The sequence below is a fragment of the Lissotriton helveticus genome, chromosome 4_1 (assembly GCF_964261635.1).
Source record: "Lissotriton helveticus chromosome 4_1, aLisHel1.1, whole genome shotgun sequence".
Lineage (NCBI taxonomy): Eukaryota > Metazoa > Chordata > Amphibia > Caudata > Salamandridae > Lissotriton > Lissotriton helveticus.
Genome location: NC_136063.1, coordinates 822,179,982 through 822,200,411, shown reverse-complemented (window position 1 = coordinate 822,200,411; position 20,430 = coordinate 822,179,982). Strand labels below are relative to the sequence as shown.

Genomic DNA, 20,430 nt, shown 5'->3' with positions numbered 1-20,430 from the left:
TTTCTGGTGACTCGCTTCTACTGAGTCACAAGATGGCTGCCAACACTTCCTGGTTTGGAGTGTTGGCAGCCAATCAGAGTGAAGCTCGTGCTCATGACTTAGGCTCCGCCCAGATATCGAAACTTTTATTTTTCTAATTTCTCAGCAACTACTGAATGGATTTACACCATTTAAAAAAAAAAAACGGTCGCTTTCTGACCCAAGCACTACCTTTTTGCCAAATTTGGAGTAATTCCGTTCAGTAGTTTCAGCTGTAGCCTTGCACAAACTTTCATATGGGAAATGGATTTTTTGACTCTTTATTTTTTGATTTTCTCAAAAACTACTGAACGGATTTACACCATTTAAAAAAAGGTCGCTTTCTGAACCAAGCTCTACCTTTTTGCTAAATTTGGTGTAATTCCGTTGAGCACTTCGGGCTGTAGCTTGTCGCAAAATTTCCTATGGAAATTAACATAGGGAAAACGCGTTTTGGGACCCCCCTTTTTTCTCAGCCCCGCTTTACGAATCACCGCCAAACTTTCAGGATGGGAGCTGACCTGGATAGACTTTTTGGGGAGAATTTCGCAAAGATTCGTCAAACGACGCCAAAGATATTAGGAAATCAAAAAATGCTTTTCCTATGGAAACTAGGTTCTAACTATAACTACCTACAGGCAAACGCCAGTAGGAGATATATATATATATATATATATATATATATATATATATATATATATATATATATATATATATATATATCCATGCTGCATGGGGTAATGGTTTATTGTTTCGTGAATGACTGCCTTTTTAATGCACTTCTGTGTCAGGGCTGGTTGGCCTTTCCTTTAGTTTCCAATTTTTTCTTGTTCTAATTACGCTTTCTTTTTTGTCTTTCTCTTTTTTAACTTTACATTTTTATCAAGAGGATACTACTCCTCACCAGGCAGTGCTAATGGGTAGTTGGCTTGCTTCTCATATCTTCTGCAGTACACCACTTCACATGTGGCCACTTCCTCTAAACTAGAAGACTGTTATAGAATGCTGTTGTAATGCATGTATGAGTGCAAAGATGAGTGAGGGAGTGAATGTATAACTTGTTGAGTAAACACAAGGAGATGATGGACGGAGCGCTGAAACTTTTCAGACACTCACCCCCTGTCACAGATCTGGGGTGAATCCATCATCATTCTTTAGCTCACTTCGCCACCTCAGTTCAGAGCCTAAACACATTAGTGTCATAAAAGGCACTTTCAATCGTAAGTGAGACCTATTGTAATTGCCAGTGCTCATCTTAATGAGTAATATGCTTCTCTATTTGAGTTAATCAAAATAAGTGCTTATTGCCACCTGTGACAAAGAAGTTATGATAATGTGATGGAAATTGCTAGCACTTCACAAATGTACTAAACTTGTCTACAAAATGGACTATTGAAAATCTGAAATGTTTACTTAGTTTTGTCGTTTTTTGCCATTGTTCTTATTGCCCGCACTATTAAATCAAAACTATTTGGACTGCACATATTTGTAGGAGTTTTATTTTTTTATTTAAGCAAGTTACTTATTATGATTCTAAACACAGGTGTGCGAAAGAGAAGCCAGCACCAGGGACCTGATGACATTTATTTGGATGATCTACAGGTTTTGGAGCCTAATGTCGCTGCTCTCTATTTCCCGAAAAGGTAATTTAAAACTGTATTAATTTACAGAATTTCACTGTCACAGTCCGTTCATTTTTCGCTCATAATTGTGTTCGAGTTCATCCCGGAATTGTCAATGAATAGCATGAGATTGTTGGATTCACGCAGTGTATAGGTGCAGCAGCCTGGTGTCTGATACTATCCTATGTTTTCTCTCTTCACCCACTGCTAGTGATTACTTGTCCAGAATATAGTCACAACCTAGGTCGAACTCAAAGTAGTAATAGGTAAGATAGTCCATTTGCCAAGGTGTAATCCGAATGTAGCTACAGTTACCATTTGTAATCGTTATATGCTAGAATCCATAAGGTAACCAAAAGGTGATGTTTTCACATTATATAAAGCCCTGAAATATAGAGTTGCTTCCATCCTTAAAGATAAGGAAAGCCCTGCTAAACACTGTTTTTGTCTTATCGTCTTTAGCTTTTTAGATTGCTACGACTTCCTTCCCTCACCCAATGTGTATTAAACAGCTAGCTTCTCTCTTCCACTGTTTTTGTGGGCAGCACCGGACATGATCAACTGACTATGCAGATTAGAGATCATCCACGCTACATAATGCTGTTTTTTCCACTGGTATAACATTAATCCACCCATTTATCTAGCTCTCTATCACATTGAGGCACAATACAGAAAAATGTTTCATCCATTAGCTGCATAAATTGGAGGCAGGAATGTTATACAAATGTTTGGGACCTATATCATTTTGGATTGGAGTTAAAACATTGGAGATTGGCAGATAATGGCCTTAAAATTATGTCTGCCTCCATTTAGGTTAAAACCTTTGTTGCACATTCGTGGTGGCTGCACCTGCTGGCTTGTTTTCTGACTGAGGCTTCTTAACCCCGCATCTGAGGCCAAAGCTCAAATATGAGGTTGCATCATTTCCCCTCAGTACTAAGAACCCCCAGTTGTCATTACAACCCTGAGCTCTCACTATGAGGCAGGGGTGCTGTAGTGAGCACTCCACAGTCTGGTGTAGAGCCACTGTTCTAACATTGACTAAGCCTGTGATCATGTCCCTTTTCCGTACTAGCCTCACCTGGAGCCTGCACATTTCCTGGAGCCTGCACATGAGGCATTTTGCACCATTCCACAAGGATTTATCCTAATTTGAGAATGAGTAACACAAACCACAAAACCTTTGTTTATACTCATTTCTCCATTCAATCATCCGTGGATGTTTTTCACCTGTTTAGGCTGGGGTTGCTTTTTCTAGCATTTTTCTGCCAACTGTGATATTGAAGTCAAATACTTGGGTGATCTGTAAGCCTTTGCTTCTCTCTAAACTCTTGATTGTAGATCACAAGCCGGTTCTCTATGGATGTTTTCTTCTCCTTCAAGTTCAAGGTTTCCCATGGATATCTTAGTCTGATTCTATTTGGTGGCTTTTACTGCTTGGTTTTATACATACATTTTTCAACTTCACACTGCAGCTTAATCCATGGTTTTCTCTGCTCTTCTGTCTATCCCTGTGTGTTGGAAGTAAATGTTTTATGAGGCATAAGCACAGGACTGCTTTTAGAAGTGCTGACTTGCCATGTTAATCTAGATAGATCATGTCTAGTTCTGTCAATAGTTTACATTTTTTTGGGTGGTGGCTTACTCTGGACCTTTCTTAATGAGGAGACGAGGTGCTGTGGGTCAAGTTGCAGAGGTCTTCATGAGAAAGAGGTGGGAGAAAAGAAAACAATCTCAAAAGCCTGGTGAAGCTATGTGATTTGGTGTCTTTAATTAAACAAGTCTCTCATTGATTACATATTTTCAATATTAAAAACAAAACAAGGTAAAAAACGGTGGTAGTTACATAGAAGTCAATATTTAGGAACTTTAATCCTCGCATGGCTAGCAAAGTTATGCCATCCTGAGCTTGTAGTTTTTTCTGCCCTGCATTGTGATTTTCTCTGTCTTTGGGATGTACAAGTTCACTATAAGTGCACCTTGTTTAATACTAGGGTCTGCTGAAAAGGGTGTACACCTAGCATTGCCTACTAGATAAAGTTGCTGTCCTGAATACAACACAACATCAACATTATTAATTCTGGAAAGGACAGAAGCTCTGTAACAGACATTTATCACTTTAAGAAGCGATTCACAAAAACCAATTGATTTGTGAGTATGCTGGCTCAGTAAAATAATTGGTAAGAGTATAGATCTCCAAGACAAAATTTGGAGAGGGGTCTCCAACATTTACCGTTGGCTGTCCTAAAAGATAACCAAAGACATTCACCTGAGCTGGCACTTCTGGGGAGGAAGCCCCCTTCTCTACCTCTCAGGCACCCATGTGCACCACACCCACCCCACCAGTACAACATAAGCTTGTTTTACACGACACTACTACTAGGTAGTAATATTAGTCCACTCTGCTGTCACTGAGCAGCAGTTAATCTCCTTTTCTTTTTTTTTTAAATGTATTTTCCAGTCTTTCAAACAATCAATTATACGGACACATGTAAGCAATCGGGTGAATTATCGAACCAGCATATGCAAGTTTATTTGTAGATTGCAAACTAGAAAATTAGGGCCAATTTGAATTCAAGGGTAATGCTGTTACTACCTAGTTCAAATAAATGTACGTCCGTATTAGCCATAATAATTGCGTCTTTACAAGAATGAGAATAGGTGTTGCCATGTAAACAAGAACAGTTTGAATGCATATCAGTAGAGAGGCTCTTGCATATAACACAGCTGACATCTGAGAAGTAACACCCTTCACAAACAACAACTCTTCTTCACAGACCAACATCCCACCAGCTAATCAGAAGCTTGACCTTGTCTGGCCATATAGTCTTGTTGGGGACCCAAGACCTTCTGTTCGCCGGCTGTAGCAAGGAGAAACATTCCACTAATTCATTACAGTATGCTGCATCACATACCTCACCATTGGTATTAGGTGGGTGCCTCTTTAACCAACCCATGGTGACATGCACTTTGCCAGCCGTGGCAAAAGGGCTGTGAGGTGTCTAACCGAAAGCTGAACATCATTCACGTAAGTAAATAGAGCAGTCGTATGGGTCAGTGTCAATATACAACCAACAGAGCCAACTATATCCTATACCTTGTTCCAAATCAAGGAGATGAGGAAGATTGCCAGATAAAAAAAAATCCCACATCCTAAAGGCACAGCAGTGACATGCAGCTGCTATTGATGCAACAAATGTACTCACCAGAGCCGGGAGGTAATACAGTCTGTTGAAGAACTTAAAATAGCGAAGGTTATGCCTATAGCTTAGTGAGATCACTCTAACCTGCTGACCGTAATATTGCCCAGGGCTTGCCCCTCTACATTGTGCCCTAATTTTATTTCCCATTGTTGTTTAGCAGGCAGATCAGAAGCAACTATTATGTCATTGCACAATTTATATAGTTTAGAGACCCATCCACTATTATGATCAGAAGATAAACATTAGCTTGAGGAGCAAGGGGGTATGTGTGAATACTCTCCCTTCATAGCCTGTTTAAGCTGGAAATGGATGAATGGAAGAAAATGCCTCTCTGCATGATCATACCACTTTTTTGGACGCGTGCTGCTGGTTTTCTTACTGTGTACTGGGACTGCTAACCTGGCCATGGTGCATGTCCTAATTGTCATTTTGCCCTTACCTATATGTCTAAAGTATATGGGGCACAATGTACCCAGAGCTTGTAAGTTAAATGCCAAAAGTGGACTGCAGCACATATTATGCCACCACTAAAGTAGCAATGTAAATGACTACAGACCTGCCACCAGTAACATGGCGGTGTGCTTTGAACTGCAAATTTGACCTGTCAAATTGGCCCATTTTGACAGGCCTAAATCCGCCTTTTAAATACTACGTCACCCCTAAGTGGGTCTTAAATGCCTATAAGGCAGGGTATATGATATTTAAAAGTAGGACTTGTAAACGTTTCATGTTAAACATGTCACAGTGCCGTAGAGGTTATTTTCACTGCAGTAGGGTTGGCTGTCCCATAGGAAAGCATTGGGATAATTTATGGACCTTATTTAAACTATCCCTGCCTAGGAACCAGATAAAAGGTTAGCTCTCGAGCTTTTTAAAATATTTATTATAAATCCAATTCATTTGCAAAATCAGATTTGTAACACATATTTTACAAAAGGTACTTTTGAAAGGAGACTTTTACACTTTAAACCTGCCTAATGCCTTTAGAAGCCCCATATGTATGAGTTTCCAGCTATCACCCAGGAGCTGAATAGCACCTTGATGAGGTGTGAACTGGCTCCTAGAGCCAAGTCAAAGTGCTCGGTGTGGGGAGGTTTCCTTTTCCTCTGACAGAATTGCCTTCTGTGCAGTGCCCCGGAACTTAATTGATTTCAAAGGGGTCTACCATGTCACAGAGAGATGTACCGAACACCTGGGCCTGGCACCTCTATTGTCCACCTGCCAAAACTAGTGGGAAAGAATCTGCTCCCAGAACCAGTTTTGAGGGACCACAGGAGGGGATTTGGTCATTTCCCTGACGACACTTTTAGGGTGGCCACAGGAGCTCTGCACAAAGGAAGAAAAGCTCTGACATCTTAGTTTTAGGTTGAGAGGGGCACTGTGGGGAAAAACAAAATGTGCACTAGGACAGGATCTGCTGCACAAGTGGGTAGGGTTACCCCAGTGAACTTTTCCCCTGTTGGTCAGGGAAGGGCCAGGCTTCACCCCTACCCATACACTAGTGCTAGGCATACATTTGTCATCCCGGGGCACCGTTTTCAGAACACTACTGTACCTGTGGAAGACAGGACGGTAGTGCTGCAGAGACCTGTGAATAGAACCCTAAGGGCTGGACATGTACCCGTTTTTACCCAGAACAAAGACGTGAACTAGAAGGGTCACTGGATGACCTCCTGTTAAGCTACATGAACAAAAGCTGCAAGAAGTCCACATTCATTGAAGAGCCTAGCTGGCCAGTTTCAACTGGACCTGCCCTGGACTCTGCTGATGGCTTCTGTTGTAGTGAGTCCTGACCCCGATGTCCTGTTCCTGATGACCTGGAACCCTTAGCTGGTGTTTGGAGTGTACTCCTACTGCCCAAACCAAAACCTTTTTCAAGACTTTTCACCTGTAGAACTGACATAAGACTGGGACCAACCTGCAAGCCAGTCCGCTGAGGATGCATCACCAATGGGCCTGAATTTGCCATAACTCCCACTACAATCTTCTCTGTTGCTGCTAATCCGTTACAAAGAGAACTATGCCAAGCAGCATCTGATGATGTTGTACCCTCTTCGGCTCCATCCAGCAGCCTTACCCTGCTGAGGAAATCCGACTTTCAGAAAATAGTCTAAGTCAGAAGATCGCAATCTTCATGGGGCCCGACGCCGAGCTGCATCCAATTGAAATCCAACCCTTCCTGGGGCGAACTTAAAGCTTTTCATGTTCAGAGTTTTGCCGGCCTTCGTTGACTGCTTCACCAAGAGCTTGTCTATCGTCGCCCAGACGATCTTCGAATCCAGCCGGCAGTCTTGCCTTGCTGAGGAATCTACCTTCTGAAAACATTTCTAAGTGTCAAGGTAACTATTTGACTAGGACCAACCTGCTCCTTGTATCCGATCCGTACTCCATCTCGCTCGGCCTCAAAATTTACCTGTCCTGGTCTAGCGCTCTCTGCTATACCTCCCAGAGTTGAGCTCTGGTTTAGATTACACAAACATTTGCTGGATCTAACAAAAAGAGTGTCATTATTACTCGTGGTTGACTACAATCCACCCAAACTAATAATCCACATTTTACCATGAATGTATCCAAAGGGTTAGTAACAATCCTTGATTTTTAAGCCTTCAGGGGCAAGAGTCGGTTGTCTGGGAATAGAGGAGCTATTTCTGTTACACCCGCTTCAAAAGAGAGAATGTTACTACTTGTTTAAGTCTGGATGGAAGCAATGGAGTGTGAATTAATAGCATGGCAGGTAATGTAAAAAGTCTAGTCCAGCACCCCTGGCAAACCACCGCCATGCCCAGTTCCTGCAGTGCAGAGTATAGATATTCGTGGACAGCAAAGACAGTTTGATGGCTAGTATAGTTTGTAGTGAGATGTTTGTCTTTGTCCCCCTCAGTTACTGAATGCGGTAGAATCAGCTCTGTAGCATGGCAAAACATAAAAAAATGGGTCAGGCAACCAAGTGGTTTCTATTGAAATTGGGTAAGCTGAGTCCTCCCTTTACTCATGGCGTAGTAAATACCTCCTAATAAACGTGAGCCTGTTTAGTAGTCCAGTAAGAATTGCCTGAAGGGAAAATCATAAAGCCAGCATACAGGGGGACCGGTATGTTTATAAACTGGTATAAGAGTTTGCGTTGTACTATAATTTTTATGATGGCAATCTGCTCTGACATTGAGAGTAGTAGCCAGATCCTTTTGTCTACAAGAGATGTATCTATTACTGGGCCACAGTTCTCATAGTTCAAACTCTGTTGGTCCTGATGAACTACTGTCCCCAGATATTTACCAGAGGATGGACACCATTTCAGTGGCTACTCCGTCACTGGCTTAGCAGTGGGGGGGGGAGGGCAGCCCCAATTAATAAGGAGTGCAGGATATTCTCCACTCCTAATGATCTCCACCCTTCAGCTGGGGTAAGCTAGCTCTCGTGTTCTTAACAAATAATATATCATCTGCATAAAGCAAAATCATCTGCAAGGCCAGTAACAAAATCCCTTCTGTGAGTGCCCTTGCCTCAGCCTACAAGCCAGCGGCTCAAGGGCCAAACGAAATAGGAATGGGGGCAGGAGGATAGTTGACAAGAGCCCCTACCAGTCGGTAAGTGCGACGAGAGGGCACTGTTTACCTTTACTCTGACGCTATGGGTCAGCGTGTAGCAGTTTCATCAGATTATTAATGTAACTCTTCAAGCCCATCAGCTCCAAAATGGCTCTCCGGAATGGCGACATGAGGGGATCAAATGCCTTCCCTTTCAAGTTGAGACCGCTTCGACCTCCCGATGAATTTGCTGCAATATTGCAAAAAGTGTATGCAAGTTGCATGGCCTGCCCTGGCATCAGTCCTGATAGTTCAGGAATACCCATCCTCTCCATGTAAGGGGTCAATCTAATGGTATCCATTTTTGCTTAAAACGGATTATCCATATTTGAAAGGGTATGGGAGCACACTGCCTCACATCCCAGCACAGTTAACCCCTTTGCATTTTGGTAAATTCAGTACACAATTAACACTTACTTCAATATTAACTTATTAACTGTAGTTCCTCACCAAAGTTGGTGCAGATAGTGCTGTACATCTCTAGGCATGTTTTTCTGGATTTCATCCTTCATCAGTAGAGAACAAAAAGCAATTTCATCTGGGATTTCTGGAAATGTTGCCAAAGTCTTTACAGGTCCCAATACCACTCACAAGCACACAGGTGCATATCCAAAACTGTGGTATTTTCCTCTTCTCTCGCCATGGAGAAGCAATGACGGGAAAACAATAGATACTCCTCCAAAGGCTTAATTTATCGTACTCTCTTTGTCACCTATAAATAATCCCTCTGCTCGATGCTAAAATGGAAATAGTTGTTTGTTTACCCTTTTACCAGCTGGTGGATATTCAGTTACGAAGTTCAGGTATCGGTCCTTTGGTGTTTTAGTCCTCATGTTCTGACATTAAAATTCAAACATGAACTGTGCACAAGGCAGCAAGAATCCCAACTCCATTGCGTGATCTTAAAATATTTTGATTTGTACTCCAGGATTGTGTACTTACTATGTTGTTTGATAACCTTCTTCTTTCCACAGGTGGATATTTGGGTGCAAGGTTCGTGTACCGGTGTCTTTACTCATCGATTTTATTTTATTTCCTGATTACTTGCATTGATTTTCTTTCCACATTCACAATATTATTGTGCTAACATGAATTTAATATGTGCAGTTGAATATTTTGTGCTGGTTTTGCTGCTTACCTGTAACTGTTTTTACCATTCTTGACCTATTCAGGAATGTATTTAAAAGTATTCATGTCATGGTGATATGCTGCACTTGTATACTTGTATTGTATTTCCTACAATTGATTGCTGGATCCTTCTTACTCTTCTGTTTACGGCTGCTGATGTTCTTCTGTACTTTTGTTAACCTACTCCCTTGAGCCTACTCTGTTGGCTCAAGGGAGCCTTTTAAACAGAAAGGGGTGGGGAGCACACAGCCTCACATCCCAGCACAGTTTGACACTTTGCATTGTGGTAAATACAGTACGCAATTAACGCTTACTTATATATGAACTGTAATTTTTCACCAATATGGTGTGGATAGTGCTGTACATCTCTAGACACCTGTTCCTCGATTTCATCCTTCATCTGTAGAGAACAATGAGCTGACAAGCTAACCTGAGATGTGCCTGTGGAGTGGTACAGTGACCTGTGAAGCCTCGAGCAGCATTTCAACTACCCCATATGACCTTTCTCTGTTTCTACTGATGAAGGGCTAAACCCAGAAACACGTGTCTAGAGATAACAGCACTATCTGCATCAACTTTGGTGAAAAACGACAGCAACTTTGACGTAAGTGTACTGCATTTACCAGAATGCAATGGGGATAACTGTGCTGGAATGAGAGGCAGTGAGCTCCATGCCTCCTTGTATTTCAAAGGCTCCCGTGAGCCAATTAGCCGACAAGCTCACCTGTGCTGCATCTTTGTGCCTGTGTGTCTGGGAAGTGGTACTGTGACCTGTGAAGATCTGGGCCGCATTTCAGTAACCCCAGATAACTTTTCTCTGGTCTCTACTACTTCTGCTCTCTACTGATGTAGGGCTAAACCCAGAAACATATGTCTAGAGCAGAGTTCCTCAATCTGTGGGGCGCGCCCCCCTGGGGGGGCACGACACCATGCCAGGGGGGGCGCGCCCCCCACTCCAATCTTCTCTTTGTTTCCTGCGTCAGTCCATCGCAAGCCTTCTTAGAGTTTACTCCGGGATGGTTGGAGTGGGGAGGGAGGGGAAATCGACCCATTCTTTTGTCTTGATGACTCTCCCAGGAGGGGGTTAATTCGTCACTGACATGTTCGTACTGCAGTGGGAGGCAAGGGGTCTCCTCTGCTAAAACCAAAAGAAAACAAACAGACACCACAGAAAACAAACAGACACGCTTTGAGTTTTAGCAGAGGAGACCCCTTGCCTCCCACTGCAGCTGAAGCATTTCAGCTGTAGGAATTAACCCCCTCCTGGGAGAGTTAGCTCTTCCCAGAAAGGAGACAAGTTTCCATAGAAGTTTTAAGGCATGGGCAAAGCGGGCTCTGGGGGGGCCAGGGCACCAGCCTTTCAAAGGGGGTGGGAGGTGTTGAAAGAGCCAGCTCTTGCAGTCTACAACATTACCTTGAATAATGTTGTAAATAGCGTTTTAATATCATTCATTTTAATGTGTAAGAGTCTATTACAGATATTTTGCAGACAAAATGTGTTTGTGTCATGCAACATCCATTAAAAAAGTTTCTTGTAGCTCAATACTGGACCTCACATATGAGAAATGGGAGGGTGTGACAGAGATTATTTGCAGTAATATTAGTGAACTGCTGTTGTGTTACATACTGAAAACATTCATCACTATCCCTGAATATTAGATGTACACACATTTAGTATTTGACCAAAGAAGGCATGTAAGAGCTGAGACTGGATCATAAAATCAAAGCTGGTCCGAACAGGGGCCCCCAAAATACATTTGGCCCAGAGCCCCCAAAATCCCTTAAACGTCCCTGAAAGTTTATTTTAAAATTAAACTGGCAGGCGCGCAAAATGCCAGCCAACCATGTGTTGTTTAAACCGCCTGCAAATGGCTAAATATGGTTATAAATAAGAAGTATTTATTCATTTTTAATGTTACTTTTCTGTCTTTATTCCCTTTTATTATCAGTCATGGATCATTCAGGCAGCTCTAGAAAACAATTAAAAGTTCTTTCTATTTATATTTGTTCTTCAAAGTATGCTCATACAGGGGCTGAAAATACAACTTTAGGTGACTGCTTATTTTTATACCATCTGTGACATCCAAATAATGAGCTGGCAACCCTAATCATAAGACTGGAAGTTTGTTGAGGGATAAGCACATTATTTATTTCCTTCACCCTGATCCCCGGTTACTGCCATAATAGCAATACTTTAACACATTTGAAACCCTACGCTGCCATCAATAACATGCTGAGTTACTTCAAGTGTCTGGTAATGCACCCTGCATTCAGACCACTCACTCCTCATTCTCGCCCTTCACTTTCACCCTCACCCTGCACTCACACCATTCACCCACTTACCCTCCACTCACAGTGATCAATCTGCACTCACAGCGATCACAATGCGCTCACACTGATCACCCTGCACTCACACCATTCACCCACTTACCCTTCACTCACAGTGATCACCGTGCACTCAGCAATCACAATGCGCTCACACTGATCACAATGCACGCACACCATTCACCCGCTCACCCTGATCACATGCACTCACACCATTCACCCACTTATCCTCCACTCACAGTGATCACTCTGCACTCACAATGCACTAGCGCTGTTGACTCTGTACCTCACCCCGCAGTCACACAAGCCTACTACTCAACCTCCAGACATGACACTTTACTCACCTGTCCTCACTGCTCAATCTGTAATCTCACTCCAATAAGCCCACCACTAACCATACATTCATTCGTCCCACTCTGCACTAACATGCGCACCCAAATTCATATGGTCACCTCACTCATCCCTGTAAACAAGTATGGGCATGTCGTGCCCCATTAAGGTTTTCGTCCTAAATTACAAAAGGAAACATCTAAATGCACTGCAATCCAACCTTCCAGGGGCCCCTTGATAGAGACAGTTCTGTTTTTGCACTGATGGACTGGAATAATTCCTAAACAGATTCTTACAAATACAGTTTTGTTTAATTTCTTTTTAATGTAATTGATGTGAGGGAGTCTATTACTATTTGCAGAGAAATGTTTGTTTCATACAACAACCATAAAAAAGTTAACCATAAAAAAGTTAGATACAAGCGGATTGTCACATATGGAGGATATCACAGATATTATTCACCGTAAAATTAGTGGGCTGCTGCTTTGTTACAACAGTGAAAACACATCACTATCTCTGAATATTAGATGTAAAAGCTTTTAGAATTTCGACTACAGTGCCTGTGCATCGTTAGTAGCCTGGCTAAAGAGGGTATGGCAGAGCTGAAAGTAAATCATTTAAACTCAAAGCTGTACTGAACAGGGGCCCCCAAAATAATTTTGGCCCAGGGCACCCAAAATCCCTAACATGACCCTGCCATCACAAAGTCTGTCGGACAACATTACTCTGAAGTAAACTAGACCACATAATTCATTTATTATTAGTATTTAAACATAAGCCTGACGTGTCCCAAACCCCCATTGCTTCAGGCAAGCAACTTATCGTACCACTAAGGAATTCTCAATTAGGTGTTTGTTCAGGGCCTTCTCTGTGGGCTTTCAACTGTCTTCGGATACATAACTGGTTGGTGGGCAATTATCCCATTATAATGCTGCCTAAAACATTTGTTAATGATTTCTAGAGAAGATTTGTTTTGTGATGTATTCCTATAGGTTCTGAATCGATCCCCCTATTCCTGACCCTATTCTGGTTAAACAAACCAACAAGTTAACTAGCAGTCAGCCCATGAGGCAGAAAACCCCCATGATGCAGATACCGTTATCTGACGCAGTCACACTACGGCACAGGAACGTGTTATCTGATTAGGTCATAACGCTTGCGATCTAATTAGACAAGCGATATTCCTCCAGCCCCTGATAAGGCATACGGAGTTCTCATAACAAATCAAACCTATGACAACCTGGGCAAAACCCTGCGGCCATTGTTTTGATTTCACCGAGAACTTCAGTAAAAGAATGTGCTAACGAGCAAGTCGTATGACCTCCTTATTGACGTATCTATGTCCATCCTTACGTCAATCTCGGCACCTTAAAGGTATAAATATTACCGATATTGCCCTATGCAAACACACGCGTGGTGACGAGACGGAGCAGCCATACTTGCCGAAGCGAAGAGCAGAGCAGACCCCGCTGGCGCAGCCCCGCCTTCCTGACGCGCTGAGAGAAGCTGCTTTCTCCTGCCGAGAAATCCAGCACCGGCGTTTCTGGGTAGCCCTCGCAGGCAGCCTGGAATATCGAGACCAGAGACGAGAGATACCATCCCTCATTCAACCTAGATTCCAGGTAGAGAACTGAATAACCCCTCACAGAGAATTCTTTAGTTATTCACTTGGCAAAAACAAACTTAACTTAAACTGTAACTTTCTATTCCCGCCCACGTATTAGGCTTAGGTCAGGTACACGGGGTAAGCGTATTTAGAAACACCAGTTGAGTACGTTTAGTCAAATGTATATGTGTATATAATATATTTTATTCATTTTAAAACATCTTATGGCTTAGAAACCATATCAATGTTTTTACAGTATTATTTTATACTATTGCTTTTAATGTATGCACTTTACTTAACTATAAGTATTGCAATAATATCGATCCATTTCTCTTGTATGAGAAAAGAGACTGATCAATAAATAACACCTTTTTATTGAACACGCCCGTCTCTTCCTTTTCTCTACAATCTGATGAGACTAAGAATGCACGCACTGACTGAGTAAAATAAATTGCCTTTTGTTCACACGACTCTCGAGATTTACTCTTGATTAGGGGAGAGCAAAGTTGTCATGTTCTATGGTTGTCAGAAACTAAATCCCTTCTTGTCTAATCAGGGAAGTTAATTCCTTCCTGAACATTCGAGAAAGTTTCTAGTGAACTCTGAGCTAAGCTGGCAAACCCAAAACTTTAAGTCTAGTATCGACAGTAGTAGACCTAGTTAACGTCTGGTCTAGGCCTTTACTGCTGTAGGTATTATTCCAATGCGCAGAGCCTATTGGGATGATAGGAACTACACTACATGGCGCCCAACGCGTTTGGAAAGGGCGATAAAACTAACGTAAGACATTTAGAGTAACTCAGTCGTGCTTTCTCACTCAGACCCCTTTTCCCAAATACTCCAAAGACGTCTGGAGTGGGTGAAAGGTTATATCCGCCAGACCTCGCAGGAGGGAACTCCTATGTATGGTTCTAGGTACAAGTCAACGTTGAAGGATAAAAACAGTTCCAAAATATTGTGCATCTAATCTTTGTTTCCATAAGAAACCTGATCTGCAAACAAACAGAATAACCATCCTGTCGGTAAAATGGTAGACAGTGATGAAGAAAGAGAGGCAGTTAGATTAGCAACTGAACTCGCAGAAGCTGATGCTACCATGCAGGAAGCAGACCCGAATATAATACTCATTCCGGTCATCAAAAGGAAATCTATAACCATAAAACTTATAGAAAATGGACTGACACCTAGAGGTGGCACAGTCATATTCGTAATTGAGGCACACGAATATCGGCAGACAGAGGTATACTATTCATGGATAAATTTTCCAGCAGCAAATCCTGTAACAAAGTACTTCCACTATTACAAAATAGAGGAACCTCCTGAAACGTACACTCCTTTCGAGGAGGTGGAAGTACCACTCAAATTTCAAGAGCATTTGCTCTTATTTGATGGCGCCCTAAAACATAATAATCACATCACCAGGCTCGGTCCTTTAGGTAGACCAGGAGCAACGTGGCCGGTCCTAGCCGGATACACACCACATCCAGACATCGACGGGATGTCTGCAGCTAACCTGTTAACACAGCTAAAACAATTAATAAAAATACATAGACAATTAGTCCAGTATGTGATGCGGACTTCAACAATTCAGCCAGCGATTAAACTCCCACAGCTGACCCCTCACCAGGGGAACACAAATAAAATTACACCACAGAACATCCAGTCCTGCCTAGGTAAAGTACCGGCTAAACGGGAACAAATACCATTCTGGCTAGCGCAGAAAATCACCCAAATAGAGGCGGTGTTTCCAGACACCACCCCGCTAGAAAAGCACAGGATTCTGACTATCTGTCTTCCAATGGGAATCGCACCACACATTGAGGACTGTGACACATGGGGTACAGTCTTTGCTTCCATCTACACAAAAACGCACGGTGTTCCATCCATTTCGGTAATACCAGATGTGCTAAAACAAATTCAAGATGAATATGGTCCTGAACCCGCTTTAACTCTTGGTATGAAATTACTAAAAGACTTCAAGCAGGTCTCGGCTATACTATTAGCCAACATAAAAGGAGAAGCAGCAAACGTGGCGATCCGCCAGAGGTTAAAAGAGACAGATATAGCAGACCAACCAGCTGAAATTGCCAGAATCATAGAAAAATCCTATGAGGAACTAGGTAGAGATAGTTTAGGTGGAATACCAGTAAAACCGCAACTAATTGAAAGTCCTGAAAAAATATTTTTTAATAATAATTCTACATCACCAAAAAAGAACTGGGATGGAAACAAACAATCCAATCCTAAAGAAAAGAAATTCCAGTCCCGAGGAAGGTCTCCTAGGCGAAGAGAAAAATCTCCGAACCAAAGACACAGGTCACCACAGAGTGACCCCTCTGGGAAAAGATATAACCTTAGAAATAGGGATAATATTAAAAAGCCTGATAGATATCAAGACATTGATACACGTCCCTCTCAATCTTTTCAGACTTCCTCGCAGAAATCGGAAAGAAGAGGACGATCAGAACAAAGAGAAGAGCACACCAAGTCCAAAGACAAGGAACCTGCTCAGCTAAAAAAGAAATTACAATTTCCAAAAAAGAAGGTAGCCAGTATCAAGGTAGTTAACAATGCCGAGAATACTGAGGACACAACTGAAAAACTGAGAATGGGCTCAGACAATGCTAGACAGCGCAGCAGAAGTGAGCATAGCTCGCAAAGTCCTTATGAATCATCTGGAGACAGTGGACACGAATGAATATCTTCAAGTGGAAACTGCGGACACCAGAGTTAGCAAACCTCACAAAATATACGAAATAACATTGCGTATAGAGGGAGATAAGACTAGGAAAATAAGGGGACTATTTTGGGATAATCTCTCCAAGGGCTATGATATCCTTCTAGCTGAAAAAGACTGGCCACCAGAGTTTGTCAGGGAGTGACCTCATGGCGAAGAAGTAATTATGCCTGCCTTCTCAAATCATATCCCAATTCATAAAAAATACACACTTGCCAGAAAGTGGGCAGTAGCTCTAGCCCCTGCTTTATATAAAAATCACGTGGGATGGGATGAGGACTCTCCTCCTCACAAAATCCAGTTAAAATCACAACCTACTGCACAAAGGCAGTACCCAATTAAGCAAGAAGCTAAAAAACAGGTAAATGAAATACTAGATCAGCTAGAATACCAGGGGGTGATTGAAACTTGCACCTCACAAATGAACAACCCTTTGTTTCCGGTCTCCAAACCAGACAATTCATATCGTCTAGTTTTGGATTACCGACACCTTAACACATGTTGCAAAACTTTTGCAGTGCAAAACTCACATAGTGCTGCACTAATGAATAACATAGTGCGCAAAAAATACAAAACAACATTAGACATCTCTAATGGATTCTTTTGTCAAAACATAGCACCAGAGAGCAGATATTTAACTGCATTCTCAATAAATGGCACTCAAAAACAATTCTGTCGGTTAGCCCAGGGGTACAAGAACAGCCCGGGAGTATTCTCAGCGAGAGTAACAGAATTACTACAAATATATGATGATGAAGCATTATCTTATGTCGATGACATTTACTTAACAGATGATGACTTGGAGACTCACTTGAAAAGAGTGAACACCATAATACTTGGGTTCGCTGCAGAGGGTTACAAATTCAACTTTAAAAAATCCAGAATTGCCCATCTGACAGTCCTGTTCTTAGGATATGAATTATCAAGTGAAGGCAAAAGCCTGGCTGACAATTTCCTAGAGAAATGTGCCGTAATCCAAGCACCTAGAACACTAAAAAACCTACAGTCGATTCTAGGCTTCCTAAATTTCGGAAGAACATACATTGCAAATTACGCAGAAAGGGTCAAACCCCTTTATGATCTGATAAAACCAGATTTTAAAAGATCCAATTGGACTCAAATACACACAGAAATTTTGAGATCCCTACAAACAGACATGCTAATTAAAACAAAATTAGAAACACGTGATAACACACGCAATCTTGTGATTCGAGTCATCCCAGGGAGATGCGGATTCACATACCTAACCTCTAATGAGGGAGAAAAGGTACCAATTGCATTCAAATCACACTTGTACACAGAAGCTGAACAGAAATTCAGCAACAAAGAAAAAATTGTTCATGCAGTTCAAACTGCAATAGCTAGAGAAAAAGATCAAGCGGACGGTAGACATATCACAGTCAGGACAGCAGAATCTGCCTTTGAGGCACTAACAACACCGTGTAATTTACCAACAACAACATTGAATCCGTAATGGATACAATGGGTGAATTCAATCACAACGGACAAAGTGTACTACTACTTTGATCCAGAACTAGAAGAATTAAAAAATCTAGAATATGAAAAACATATCCTCTGCCAATCGACATTCTGCCCTTACGACATTACGCCTGTGTAATTTATACAGACTGACATGCTCAACCCCCCGTTTGGGGCGAAGAGGCATACAACCCCACATGTGGGATTACAAAAGAAATGTGGCGCGGAGGTAAACTAAAACCTCTATTAACAAAAACACACTCAGTAGAAACTAATTCAGAACAACAAACTGAAATATTAGCTTTGAAAATGGCGCTAGATAATGCGGATCGCGAATTCCCGACACTTATAGTGTCAGATTCATATTACTGTGTCAAATCATATAACAAGGATTTGCAGACATGGATTCGAAAAGGTTACAAAGATGACACAGATGCACCAATAAAGCAGAAACTGCTCTGGGAACAAATAGCTCTTTTACAAAAAGAACTACCAAAGACTCACGTGACACACTCACTGAGTCATCAGCGTGATGGCATTCACGTTGCAGGGAATTCATTGGCTGAAACAGCCACAGCGGCAGCCACTAAATCGGCTCCCGTAGTTCGAAAAAAGCGTACATTAAAATACATTGACGGTGAAACAGTGCTGGCAGTGAAAACGTCATCAAAAGGCGACTGCTCAGCCTTACCGATCAACTATCCACTCAATTATACATACATAATTGATGCAAACTCCGTCACTTTTGCTCGAATCCCTGGAGTGGGGGATAGGGTGATTCCAAACATGGACAGGAGAAACTTGTTAATCGCAGACGCACATATGGGCGAGGGTCTCAGACACCTCAAACTAAAAGATTCTCTGGAAGAATTACAATCACGGTACTGGTGGCCAGGCATGAGCCTGCGTCACACCATGTTTGTAAAAAACTGCCCAAACTGCAACAGAGATCGCAGTGGGGAGAGAAACAGTTTAATACCTCGTCGGTTTACTCCAGGAAAAATCAGGAGTAAAAAGGAAGGGTTGCGATTAACATATACAGGCTAGTTCCACTTATAATGTAGATCACCAGCACTCGGCTGACGTCTGGACTGTTATACAAAGATTTGCGAGTCTAAATGGCATATACGCTAAGAGCATGCTACGTTTGACCATTGTCTCCACTCTAGCCCAACAGCCTGAGGGGAAACATGACCAAATGAGCATAGCCCAGCGGGAATCTTCTCACTTCCTTCCTGAGAGTACGGGATGGTGTAAAGAAAAAACCAAGGCATAAAGCAATCTATAGCGGAAAGGATATTAGGTTCGGGAGCTGGGTGGGTCAAACATCTAATAAGTGTCCAACGTAGTCTAAATAACTTGCCAAGAAATTCTCTGAAGGGATTCAGTGCGTACGAATTATTTGGAACTAGGATGTTGATCTCTGACATTGATAGTCAGACTTCAGTGGTAGAAGAAAAAAGCTTTGATATCAAAGACCGTTTGGCTATTTTGCAGGACTTAAACAAAACAAGAAAAGACCTGAGCAACATAAAGTTGAAACAACAGCCAACAACCACTGAAGAACCACCACCTGTCCCAGCAAGACCTGTCTGGATTCCAAAAGTCGGGGATCTAATCAGGGAAAAGATCGCGGTAAAGAAGGAATTTGGGCCTTCTTACAGAAAAGCAGTTCCTGTCTTGTCTGTCAACGGGACAAGATCAGTTGTGCTACCGCCACTTGCTGGAAAAAAGGAGAACCGAGTTGTATCCATCGACCTGGTAAAACCACAACATGTGGCCGATAACAAACAGTAGGCCAAGTGGACTCCCAATAAGTAGCAGAACACCAAGGTTTGCTACCAGTACAGAGGTCCTAACGAAGAGGCTCATCACATTCGAAACGCCTACAGAAGAACAACAAGGACTATGCAACAATGCAATAGAACTCAGACCTCTGAAAACCCAAATAAAAACATTTAGCAGAGACACACCAATCTATAATGAAGTACCAAGTGAAAATGCAAGAAACAAAAATCCTGAACCAATTGGAACAATTGACAGAACTGCATCCGGCTACTTCATAAACTTCGATGATTCCTCTGAAGGCTTCAGTGAATCAAAGACACAGCCATCATCAAAAACCTTTAAAGATAAAGCTAAAGAACTTTTGAAACAACTGAAAGAAACATATCTGATTTCCCCATGGATTGAATTTTGGGTGGGTTTTGGTGCATTTATCCTCATACTTTGGCTCATCATGATACTAACTTTGGGACGCTTCATTGAGGGAAAATATGCTAAAATGGACACAGCGAGTCAGAAAATCAACTTGATCCTCAAACCACACACATCTTCACACAGCGAGAAAAGAGAACTTTCTTCAGTCAACTTCACAGCCAATCCGATACCGGGTGGG

General features: G+C 42.0%; 1 protein-coding gene across 2 annotated transcripts in view; it reads left to right on the top strand.

Moving 5' to 3' along the window:
• The window catches only part of LPIN2 (lipin 2), a 608,403-nt gene that overhangs the window by 337,163 nt on the left and 250,810 nt on the right, over positions 1-20,430 (top strand). For both annotated transcript variants that reach the window (XM_078687465.1, XM_078687464.1), the window contains exon 8: positions 1,562-1,661. In XM_078687465.1, coding sequence (XP_078543591.1) covers positions 1,562-1,661 — 100 coding nt within the window. The remainder of the gene's footprint in view (positions 1-1,561; positions 1,662-20,430) is intronic.